This window comes from Hydra vulgaris, chromosome 13 (genome assembly GCF_038396675.1).
Source record: "Hydra vulgaris chromosome 13, alternate assembly HydraT2T_AEP".
In the NCBI taxonomy this organism is placed as follows: Eukaryota; Metazoa; Cnidaria; class Hydrozoa; order Anthoathecata; family Hydridae; genus Hydra; species Hydra vulgaris.
The window spans coordinates 17,575,001-17,587,500 of NC_088932.1; the positions used below are offsets into that span (position 1 = coordinate 17,575,001).

The window sequence follows — 12,500 nt, forward strand, 5'->3', positions numbered from 1 at the left end:
ATTAGGCTATCCCGCTGGATGTGGTTACGGCGCTCAATAACCTAATGGCTACGCTAACACTCACGCACACGTTCATTCGGAAGCTCCACAATGCACATCGGATCAGCGCTCGCTGACTATGTGCTCGGATCTAAAATCTCACTCCATAGCACATCATTCCACACCAGCACGGGGCAGTAGCCCTTTTGACTAAGAGCGATGGCTTGTGGCCTACGGTGACTAATGTGTGCATTCGATCAATTGAAATCCATTCTGTAGGTCTTACGTCTGGCTCTGATGTGCTAGCCCATAAGCGCAAGGAGTGAGTGTGTTTAGCTTTCTATTCACCCGATTTGAAAGTGAACGAAAACATAACGAGACCAGACGAGACGACCAAACGATACATACTAATGCACTACACCATCACACCTGTAGACATCAACAGTCTCTAAAATCAGTTTATCAAATATTTGTTCTTTATTATATACTTTTGTTCGTAATCTTTTTTTGACCTTATCCTTGTAAATTTATTCAGATTTGTGTTATTACGTGTGAATGAGACCGCATATTTGTGAGAAGCAAAAGAGCGCGAAAATTTTTCACAAAATTACGTATTAGCGTATTTTTAAAACAAATGTATTCTTGGTTTGTATGTACTGAACTATACCACTAGATAAGTTTAGACATATCACAATCTCATAAGGTTTTTTTGTTTCTTTTTTGTTTCTATCTAGTTTTCTTGATCTGACGTCGCTAAGTTAGTTTGTTGTGGTTTGCATTATACAGTGTTCACTAACGTTCGTTTGGTCGTTTTGTCAACAATATTGTTTTTAAACGTTACGTTTTTCAGTGGTTATAAGCTATTAGTATAAAATCGCATTTATTGTCTCATCTGTTTATTTTTTTCACTATTCTCTGCCTACTGATTATATGTCTGTATTTTTTTATCTCTGGCCAATCATTTTTTAATTTATCTGAGTCTGTTTTGTGTGATAGCTTTTGTCTCTACTTATCAGGCAAGATTTATATTTCTCATACTATTGGAGTCACCAGATTTTCTACCATATTTTCAACTAACTACTTTTATACTAACGACAAACATTCTGAGTTTCGATGATTATGAGTGATATTTACGTATTATATTTATAAGACACATTTCAGCCATAAAAGAAACGGTAAGTTACTCATAATTATTAATTTCTATTTTCTATTTGCTTTGTGTTATTTCTATACATTAAATTGTTTATTTTTATACATACGCATACATGCATGTGTACACGTTTGTCTTTTCTAATGTAAGTGTACATGATATTTATATGTATCAACATATTTGCTTATATTTACACCACGCGCATCCCTTACCACCCTCATGAGATCTCTAAGAATGTTGGAGCTGTATTTAAAACTGGGATAGGGATTGGGATTTTTGGCTTTTGTAGTGTAGTCCTGTTATATTGCAATATTGACTAGCATGACGTAGAGTGCAGGCGGTGAGATCTGTTGCAAGGACACGCCCCTGACGAGTGGCGTTAGTGCAGGTCTCGGGCTCTCCGAAACGTCATTGGTGATCGCAGTGCATTCCTGAGGAGGGGGATCACCATTATGCACGACTTAATTCTGATTGGTTACCATGGCACCAACATTTTTTTACCTCTTACACCCACGTATTATAGCGCTTTGTGAGCTTTATATTATGAATTTGTTACATTTATGACATTTATATACTTTTATCTCACACAGGTGATTATCAGTTTTCAGTTGGTTATCTAGAGTTTAGACCATATATAGTAGCACATTTACTAGCCTATTTTTTCTTTTTATATTGCTCGTACTTATATTTTGTATCATTTTACTTTATATTTTGTTATCTACTTATTTTATTGTTTTTGTATGGTGCGATAATTTTAGCCATGGTTGCCTTTAATGAACCAGCGGATCGATATTGACTTGTTTACTCATAGACCATTGTTTTATCATTTGTTTAGTATGACTAGAGCGTGAGTTATTGTTCACCTAATCTCTGAGTCCTAAAATTTTCTTCCTCCTACAAAATAGTCTTTACATTCATTTATGATTCTCACCCAATGACATCATCTACAATCTACTTCTATTTTCACATCTCCCAGATCTACGTGACTGGACGGCTCCGTTGGTCACTTTTTGCGACCATTGTGTCGCATAAACAAACAAATTTGTTCTTTGTGGCTGGTGAGCCCCGACTTCTTCCAATGTACACTACAACGACAAAACGGACATTAGGCTATCCCGCTGGATGTGGTTACGGCGCTCAATAACCTAATGGCTACGCTAACACTCACGCACACGTTCATTCGGAAGCTCCACAATGCACGTCGGATCAGCGCTCGCTGACTATGTGCTCGGATCTAAAATCTCACTCCATAGCACATCATTCCACACCAGCACGGGGCAGTAGCTCTTTTGACTAAGAGCGATGGCTTGTGGCCTATGGTGACTAATGTGTGCATTCGATCAATTGAAATCCATTCTGTAGGTCTTACGTCTGGCTCTGATGTGCTAGCCCATAAGCGCAAGGAGTGAGTGTGTTTAGCTTTCTATTCACCCGATTTGAAAGTGAACGAAAACATAACGAGACCATACAAGACGACCAAACGGTACATACTAATGCACTACACCATCACACCTGTAGACATCAACAGTCTCTAAAATCAGTATATCAAATATTTGTTCTTTGTTGCATATGTTCAACACTCAGAGTGACTAGAGCGTTAGTTGTTCCTCCCCATACCCCCTTATCATATATTCTTCGTTTTTCTACTTCACAAAAGTCTTGCCACACATTTTATATTTTCTTATGATTTTTATTTTTTATTCGATGACACCATCTACAATCTGTTTTTATTTTCACATCTCCCAGGTCTACGTAACTGGACGGCTCCGTTGGTCACTTTTTGCGACCATTGTGTCGCATAAACAAACAAATTTAGTTTATAATATTTTTTAATTATCAAAATTATAAAATTATACATTTTAACATAATTAGAGCAGGTTTATTCTAATAACCATTAAAAACTTTTTTAAAAAGTAGTTAAAATAAAAATTGCATGAAAGTTTAAATTTGTAACAATAGCACACAGGATCAATCCTGGGACAAATTTTCTCAAAGCCCTGGGACAAATTTTCCTGGGACAAATTTTCTCAAAGCCCTGGTGGCGCAGTTCTAAAACGAGTTGCTGTCAAAACAGCTTTTCTAACATGTCATTTGTTTCTTTGAACAAAAACTAAACTCCCAATAATAATGTAAAAAATTTTAGCAAATAATCTTTTCAAAACTCTATTAAATTATTTAAACTATCATAAAGTTATAAAAGAAACAACTGCTATTTTGTTGCTTTGTATATATTTTTCACGGAGAGCAATTTAGAAAACTTTCTTATATAAATAGACTTAAAAAATGCCCATACATAAAATATTTTGATTCATTAAACGATCATTACTTGTAGAACAATTAAATTAGAAAACGTTCTTTTAAAATTGACTTTTTATTTTACAAGCCATTTCAAATTCCTATATTTTTATTTAAACAATGGCAACAAATGTTAAGTCATTTTTCTATTTAAGCATTGGCAGCAATTATTAGGTTATGATAAATAAATATGATAAGTAAATATGATAAGTTAATGATCAATTATATTAATACATACTTTCTATTAAAACAATGGCGACAGTTATTAGGTTTGAAGTAAACAATCAATTTTACTTATTTTATTTTAAAACTTGCAAAACCATTTTACGTGTACAAAACTCTGCCACTACAGATGTTTTAGAAAGCAATTGTTATAAAAAATAAAAACAAAGCGTAACATAACCACCTTATTTTGATTAAATTTAGAAAAAACTTTACTATTGTTTTATTGGAATTTATTGTTGCAGACGGTTGTTCTTTTGAGACATCAGCTGCAAAGGTTTTTATATAATTGTGTTCAACTCTTACTAATTAAAATTAAAAAACTACCTCAAAAAAATGTTAGAAAGTAAATTGAAACCAGTAGTATTTGTGGAAATGTCAGGTTTGATCATTGGAAAGCTGCAAAAAATAGCTATTAATAATGAATCATTAAAACTATTTAGTTTTAATGATTCATTATATGTTACGAAGGAAACAATGGTAGTCACTGGTAACTAATAGTAGTTGTTTGATATATTTACCAGGAGTAATTTATGTGATTATTATTAGTATTGTTAATCTAAAAGAATAGTTTTGCTACAGCTCTAACAAAATGGAAGCTAAAAACACATTGCTAATCTGTGGTTAATCTTAAAGATATTGATGCAGATCATACCTCTTAAAAAACTAATGAGATTATTATTAATCAATTGTAAAGCTCAAATATTAAACCAGAAATATGCTGTATTTAAACACAAACACAAAAACCCAATACCTGCCACTGCTTCTTATTTAAGAATTACATGGAAACCGTGAGCTGCACATGTTCTTTAACTAAGCATTAAGAGTGCATTAAATGCTCAACAGCAAGTTTAAAAACCAGATTAGTTTAATACAAAAAATTGCAAGTTTTTTCAACAGATCTTCTGTAGGTCTGAAATGTTTAAAAAAACATCAACATGCACAAGGACTTTGAGAGACATGTCCTCCACATGATATTGTAAACAGATTAAAAAGCAAATTTAAACTTTTGAATTGGTCATATGAAAATTGTACACAAATTTCGATGGGTCTTATGGAATGTACTTTAAGTGGGAGATGCACAAAAGATTTTCTTCAAGCTATATCAGTGGCAAAAGATATTAAAAAAATTATGTTTTATTTAAAAAAAATTATGGATGCAACAAAACTACTTAGTACTGATACCACTGTTGGCTATTTTACTTTAATGGCCACTGTCGGCTATTTAACTTTAATGACTACTGTTGGCTATTTAACTTTGATGACCACTGTTGGCTATTTAACTTTGATGACCACTATTGGCTATTAAACCTTGCATTTATGATTAAAAAGATCAATTAAAATCAACAAATTGTAGCCTTATGATCAGCTTTAAAAAAGAGTTTTCACAACATGCATGGTTTAACTTAATAAATGTTTTGCTACTTATCTCAACATGCACAGACCTGAGGTTTAAAGCTGTCATGCACACTGAAGATGAGCTTTTATGGTTGTGAAAAATCATCTAACTGAAATGCCAGTTTAATTTAAACTATGCAAAACCATTTGTTATGTAAATTCTATAAATGACAACAGTAACTTCTATAAATGACAACAAAAAATACAGCTTATGTCAAAACCATTTAATCTAACTGAGGAAACTAATTAAAACTGTTTACATGCATTGGCTGACAAATAGGTAAAACATGCAAGGAGTGTTGCTACATCATTTGAGGGTTTAGTTTAAGAAGGCAGTCTCAATTAAAAATAAAAAACTATTATATTAGATTTAATTGCTATATTTTTAAACATAATCTAAAAATAAAATGTGTATTTTTACAAATTTTTAATAAAAAAATTATTTTTAAATATATTTTTTAAAAAACTACTTATATTTTTGAAATTTATATATTATTTCCCCTTTTTTGAGTACGAGGTTGACCGACTTTAAAAAAACTTCTTCTTTTCAAATATTAAGACTCAGTTGAAAAGTAAAGTTGACCTGTTACTTTAGGATCTGTTTGCTTCTCTTGTGCTCACTATAATCTAACTCCTTATTCAATTCCTCTTTCAATTATTTCAATTATTCCTCCTTGTATGGTGTACTGTTGTCATATTTAGGCTGATTTTTCTAATGATTTCTCTTTTAGACAGGGTTCAAAAAAGCATTATAAACATAGTTTTAGCTGCCAAGCTTGAACCTCTCTCCCATCATTGTAAGGCTGCATTTCTTTTTCTTTTCAACAAATACTATTATGGTCGCTGCTTAAAGGAGATATCATCTCTTGTTTCCTCAACCAAAACTCACTCTTACATAACTTATCATTCAGTTAAGCCGCATTCTTTTACTGTGTCCCTCCATGCTCTAAAATCTTTTATTTATCTTGTTTTTTCCTCCGCACTTCAACCCTTTGGAACTCTCTTAAATAATTTCAAGTTTTCTGTCAACTGTTTCATTGTTCTTTAACTCTATTCTTTGTTTTCTAGTAACTCCCAAATTAATAGTGGTTGCTTGCAATCTTGTTAAGAGCAAATTAGATTTAAAAAAAATTTACCTGAATCCAATTTGATATAATAATGATATAATAATAAAGTTATCTTTATTATTATATCATTATTATATCCATTACTTGTTACTAAATTCAATTTTGGAAACTGAAACAGATACCCAGATTTACTGACCAGATGGTTAAACTTACTTTATGGCAATCTGACTAATTTAAACAATGGATTTTATTTCTCACATTTTAATAATGACTTAATAAACATAACTGAGATTTAGGGTTAGATTAGGGAGAAAAGGTTGAGAGGTGCACCTCTCATCTAGGTGAGAGCTAGTATGTTGGTTAAAATCTGGTATGTTGGTCTTCTCCATAAACTCTCTTCATATGAGAAACTTTTTAAAATAATTTAATAATTTCTTTCTTTTATTGATTTCCATATTGTGTAATTAATCATTCAGCCAACTCACATCCTACTGTAACTGTTTCTTCATGTTCTGAAAACTTTTCATCTAGTATTTTTGCTCAAAAGAAAAAAGAAAAAAAAAAAGAAGTTGACATACCTATTTTTTATATAAAGATTTTGACGTTTAGTTTTAATTTCTTCTATTCGTTTAATGGCAAACACTAGAAAATAATTATTCTATAATAAGTAAAAATCAGAAATATAAAAAAGTATTTATAAAACCAAAATGAAACAATTAAAAAAAAGTAATTTAATAATTTTAAACTGTTTAAACTTTAAAAACCTGTTTTTGACCAGAGTTCTCTATCATAAGAGAGAGGAGTATTTCGCTTCTTTTCAAACTCAAACGATGGATCCTGTAAACAAAATATAAAATTTAATTTTGTTTCTTTGCTCCTTGTGATTACAAAACTAAACTAAAAACTTATTCAAAAAATTTACCACTGTAAGTTCCTTTCCATGTGACTTTCTAAATGCTTTTGTCCAACGAACTTTACGTGGATTTCTTTTCATTTTAAAAGCTTTGTGACATTTCGAGCGACAAAACCGAAAAACCTGTGCAATATAGATATATATGTGTATAACGTATTTAAATTAATTATATAGTTATTTAGGCCTCAATCTTCAAGTCTACACATACTAAGGTATATATTTTTTATTGCATATTTAGATAGTTATGTCAGTGATGTCATTTGAATAATGATTTTAATGTATACAACAACTATGAGTTATAACTTAACAGTATCTAGGTATGAAAAGTTTTTAAGTATACATATACATATAAAACTTTCAAAGCTATACCAGTGATTTCTATTTTTATACAGTGATTATTATTATTATTTGATAATGGATTTATCTATATTTAAATTCATTTTTTGGATTTTTTTATTGCTAAAGCAGTGCACAGTGGGCCGGATATTAGACATGGTGGAAAAAATTATTTTGATCTTTTTTTTTTACCAAAACCATTTAAATGTCCAAAGAATCACTTTGTATTAAGATATATTTACTTTTATTATAAATTTTAGTTAAATAGTTGCTAATACTAAAAATTATTTAACAAACTTAATAAAACTTTGAAAACGTGGATTTATAATTTTTTAATTTCAAATCCAATAACTTCTTAAAATCGTGGAACTGAATAACAAACTTTTCTAGTGGAATAAACTAAAAAAAAAATTTGATGCAATAAACTATAAATAAACTAAAAATAAAAACGCACTTCAGAAAAAATAAAAATTTATCACTCTTTTTTGAAGATTTGAAACTCTTTTATCAATATTATTGTATAATAAATTTGAAATATATAGATAAATATATAGAAATATATAGAAAATATAAATATATAGATTTGAAACTCTATTATTGATATTATTATATGTCCACGACGTTTTGAATAAGTCTGTAGATTATTTATCATCTCTATATATGATAATGTATTTTATTTATTTTTAATCTATTGGCCGCACATTCTGGATGAATATTACAACTTTTTATTATTATAAAGCTTACTGAGTACTTAAGGTACTATGCAAATAATCAACAGGCGCTCTTCATTTGTCAGTACTTTCATTTTAACTTAACCTGTTTGTAAACACTATATCCTGTAGCACCATCAAAACCAGCCTTGCATCTAAACATCAGTTTAGGTAATTCCTTAGCATTGTGATTAGCACAGTAGTTTGTTTATCACACAGCTTTTTAAGAGTGTGTTTTGGAAAATCTTTTAGCAGTATTTGTACTGAACAGTCATGTAGCTTGTTTTCAGAATAAGCAACATGGTTTCTTAACTTCATTAACTGATGATGTAGGATTTAATGTACTGTAGGTGTATTAAAAATCTTGACCTAGCCAATTTTCATTATATCTCTCATTATAAAGGCTGATCTTTACTTTATATTTTTTTCATAAAGCTTTACTGTTAGATACTTTAAATATATAAAGCTCATAAAATTTTAAAAGTTACTGTTTGCTATAGTTATGCTTAAAAAATAAAAATTTTTAAATGAGAGTATTACAAATATGTTTTATTATATGGTTTTGAATATAATAAATATTTATTTTTTAGATTTTGTCCACCACCTGGCCCACTGTGCAGTGTTCACAGTGACAGTTACAGAAAAAAGTAATTCAAGAACTTAGTGCTAAAAGTACTTAAGTCACAAAAAAATGTTTTGAGAAAATCTACTTTGATCAGAGATATAACACTTTTAAATAAGAATTTAAAATGGCTGATTAAATTAGATTACTTTTAGCACTAAGCTCTTCAATTTAAAAATCTTTAAATGATGTAAAATTGACAATGGATCATGATGGATGATGAATCAATAATTTATTGGGTTACTGATTTTGGTTTATCTAAAAATTTGGTTTAAATAAGAATTTATGAGTGAACTTGTTTTTGGATATTTAAATGCATACCCCCTATTTCTTTTTAAGCTATTTACACTTACTTAGAACTTTAATATTTGTACATTATCTTTGTACAACATTAACGCATGCCGACAGAACTCTGAAGATTTTGAAATATTCTGTTTTTAACCCTTCCCATTATGTAGCCAAATCAATTGAAACACCTATATTTTATAAAATATTTATTAAAAGAATATAAAATTACAGATCAAGCAGGATATTTAAGGGCCTTGTTTTTACAGTCTGGATAAAGATTTCTATGCTCTAGCACACAGCATAGCAAAAATTCCTTTTGTTCTTTCTTTGCAGTCATCAAACCATTAAAATCTAATAAGATTTACTGCTCTTTTAGCTGCATTATAAACTGCAAATAAGGAGGAGATTTTTCTTTTCGCCTCTACATAAGCAACAACTTCATCCCATGTTGAAACAGGTCTTGGAAGAAAGTTTTTAATCAAAAAAATAAATCTGTGCTCTTGACAGACACAAAATAAAGTTGTTGTTCAGTCTTGGCGCTAATTTTGATCTGGAGTTGCAACAAACATATCTTTAAAGAGTAAATAGCTCTAGCCATCCACCTCATTGCTCCAGAATGAGGTGGATGCATTGCTCCAGAAGGTCTGATTTTTTTCTTGTTATCACCTCCTAACAAAATAACAGATAGTTCAATCATTTCCAGATAATCATTACGTACAACAGTTTTTGCAGTTCTTTATTATAAAATGTCAACAATTCTTCAAATGTTGTATTACTAAAAAGTTGTTTGACAATATCAGTGTATGTTTCAATAGCAGCCAGATTAATAGTTTTTCAGTGGTCTCTAAACTTTTTGAACATTGGGATTTCAAGGCTACATGTGACTTTGTAGATTTTTGTTTCAAACACACAAAAAGTCAGTTTGTAATTGTGATGGTGGGAAGCAAAAAGTAGTAATTCCCTGTCTAGTTTTTGTTCCAAAAGTACACAAGCTCCTTTTAATGGCCCTGTATTATTCCCTGTAATTCTTTATTCTTTTTCGGCTAAGTTTTAGTCTATTAGTCTACAAAAATTTGCCACAAAAGAAGCTAAACATCTGGACGCCCTGGTTCTTTTTATTTTTGTATTTTTATCCATTCCAAAGTATCAGCATGTACTATATCAAATAAATTATCTAAATTATTTTCAAAATCCTCCTCACGGTGCTTGTAAACATCTTGTTTTTATTGGATTTTTTTCGGCAGTTCTAAGATGGTGAAAACCTGCAAGTTTTACACAGTTACTTATAGCTCTGGTAAGGATTCTAGCTTTTTCCTAAAATACAATACTCTTGAATAACAAGATTTGTGCTTTCACTAACAGCCAATTTAACTTTGCATATGTTCTAAAAAAGGTCTGCAAAAACTTGATGGTTAGACTGTAACTTTGCGCCTGTTATTTGATAATTCACGTCACCACCTAAGAAAATACTTTTTTTTACTGCTTCTTAATTCCATATTATTTATCTATAATATTTTTTTAATTGCTTCTTAATTCTTGATTTGCTGTTTCTTAAATGTAAAACAATATGTTTTAATCATGAGAATAACTGAATCAGGGTTTCTTAAAAGTGCGGATTTGCTTAAAGCGGTTTTTACAATATTGCAAAATTGATAATAACAATTTATTTACAATTATTGTAAATAGATAATTATTTATTTACTATTATCAATTATAATCAAATTAACAAGAAAACTATCTATTTTCAATTACCAATTTTGTGATATTGTAAAAACCACTTTGAGCATATCCACCCTTTTAACAAATAACGTGAGTAAGCGCAACTATTGCTCAACTTGTATGAACATGATTCGATGCAAGTCGCCACAGGTTATTGTACTCTTTATTATAAAATTTATTTCCGAGTGTTTTAGAAGCAAATATATGTGTGTGTGTATGCATGTATGTATATATATATAAATATATATGATATATATATATACAAATATATAATATATATGTATGCATGTATATATATATATATATATATATATATATATATATATATATATATATATATATATATATATATATATATATATATATATATATATATATATATATATATATATATATATATATATATATATATATATATATATATATATATATATATGTATGTATGTATATATATATATATAAAACACACTCTGTACATAAAAAATGTTTTAACAAATATTGGAAAAGCGTTTTTAAAATTAGTTGACATACATTTCCCTCCCTCTAATAAATTGCACTAAAACTTTTAACAGGAACACTATTAAGGTAAGCTATAGCTGTACTAAAAATATTGAAAGAATCATAAAAGGCCATAATTTTGCATTGATTAATAAAAATAGACTGCCCTATGAATGGCAAATGCTTATCAAAAAATTTATTTATAAATGTATTGTTTCCACATAAAACAACCCTAATAAACAATATATTGGCTTAACTGAGGGCAAATGGAAAAAACGTTATGCCAACCACAAACAATCTTTTAAACATAAAAAATACTCAAAAGAGACTATGCTATCAAAATATATTTGGCTACTAAAAGAAAAAAATATTAATTTTAAATAAACAGGTATATTCTAAAAACGGTGCTAGGCTATAATAACATTTCCAAAAAATGTATACTATGTTTACAAGAAAAATTTGAAATTATTACTTATTTAGATAAAGAAAATTTACTGAATATAAAATTATAAAAACAAATGACCTGTCTAAAATTATCTTAATTCTAAAGAATTCTTTTCATGACTTTTTAATTATCTAATGTAGTTGATGCAACTTCCTGGTTGCAAAATACTACAGTTATTACATAATTAATTATAACAATTCCCAACTTCCTGTGAAATAATTTTTTTATAATTTAAACTTTTTGATGTATGTATGTATGTATGTATGTATGTGTGCATTAGGGGTGGTCAGAAAAAAAAATTTTAGAATTTGAAAAACAAAACCGTCTAGATTTGAAGCAAATATGATTAAACTTACTCACAAAAAATTTCAGCACCATTGAACCACTCTTTCCTTGTCCTCAAAGCATATGTTTGGAAAAAAAGGGACCCAAAAATGACCAAAAACGGATTACTTTAAGGGTCTTGAGGGCAAGGCTAGCATAAATATTTATAATACATTTTTTTTTCAGGGTTTAGATAAATATCTGTATTTTTGATTAAAAAAGTATGTTTTTTTTCTTTCTTCTCCAAAAACAGTATAACTTACATTTTAATCAGCTAAAAAACGTTTATTATGTGGTGTGGCGTTGTTTTTATAACCTATTCAACAATTAAATTAATTATCTTTGTTATTTAGATTCATAATATAGTTTGCAAATGTAATATAATAATAATAAAAAATAGAATTACTCATTTTATCACATTTTTTTTTACTTTTTTGCAAAATTTGGAGATTTTATTGCGAAAAATATTCCTTATGTGTAGTATCAATGATATTCTGAAAAAATAAACATGTGCCGAAGTACCTTACATCATTA

The 12,500-nt window shown here is 29.2% G+C and overlaps 1 protein-coding gene across 1 annotated transcript in view; it reads right to left on the bottom strand.

Annotated features, from left to right (window-relative positions):
- Nucleotides 1-12,500, bottom strand: part of LOC100205414 (probable ribosome biogenesis protein RLP24) — a 27,079-nt gene that overhangs the window by 11,008 nt on the left and 3,571 nt on the right. Inside the window, exons 2-4 of the mRNA XM_065815017.1 lie at nucleotides 7,034-7,147; nucleotides 6,876-6,948; nucleotides 6,690-6,753 (exon numbers count right to left, since the gene is read on the bottom strand). Coding sequence (XP_065671089.1) covers nucleotides 6,690-6,753; nucleotides 6,876-6,948; nucleotides 7,034-7,147 — 251 coding nt within the window. The remainder of the gene's footprint in view (nucleotides 1-6,689; nucleotides 6,754-6,875; nucleotides 6,949-7,033; nucleotides 7,148-12,500) is intronic.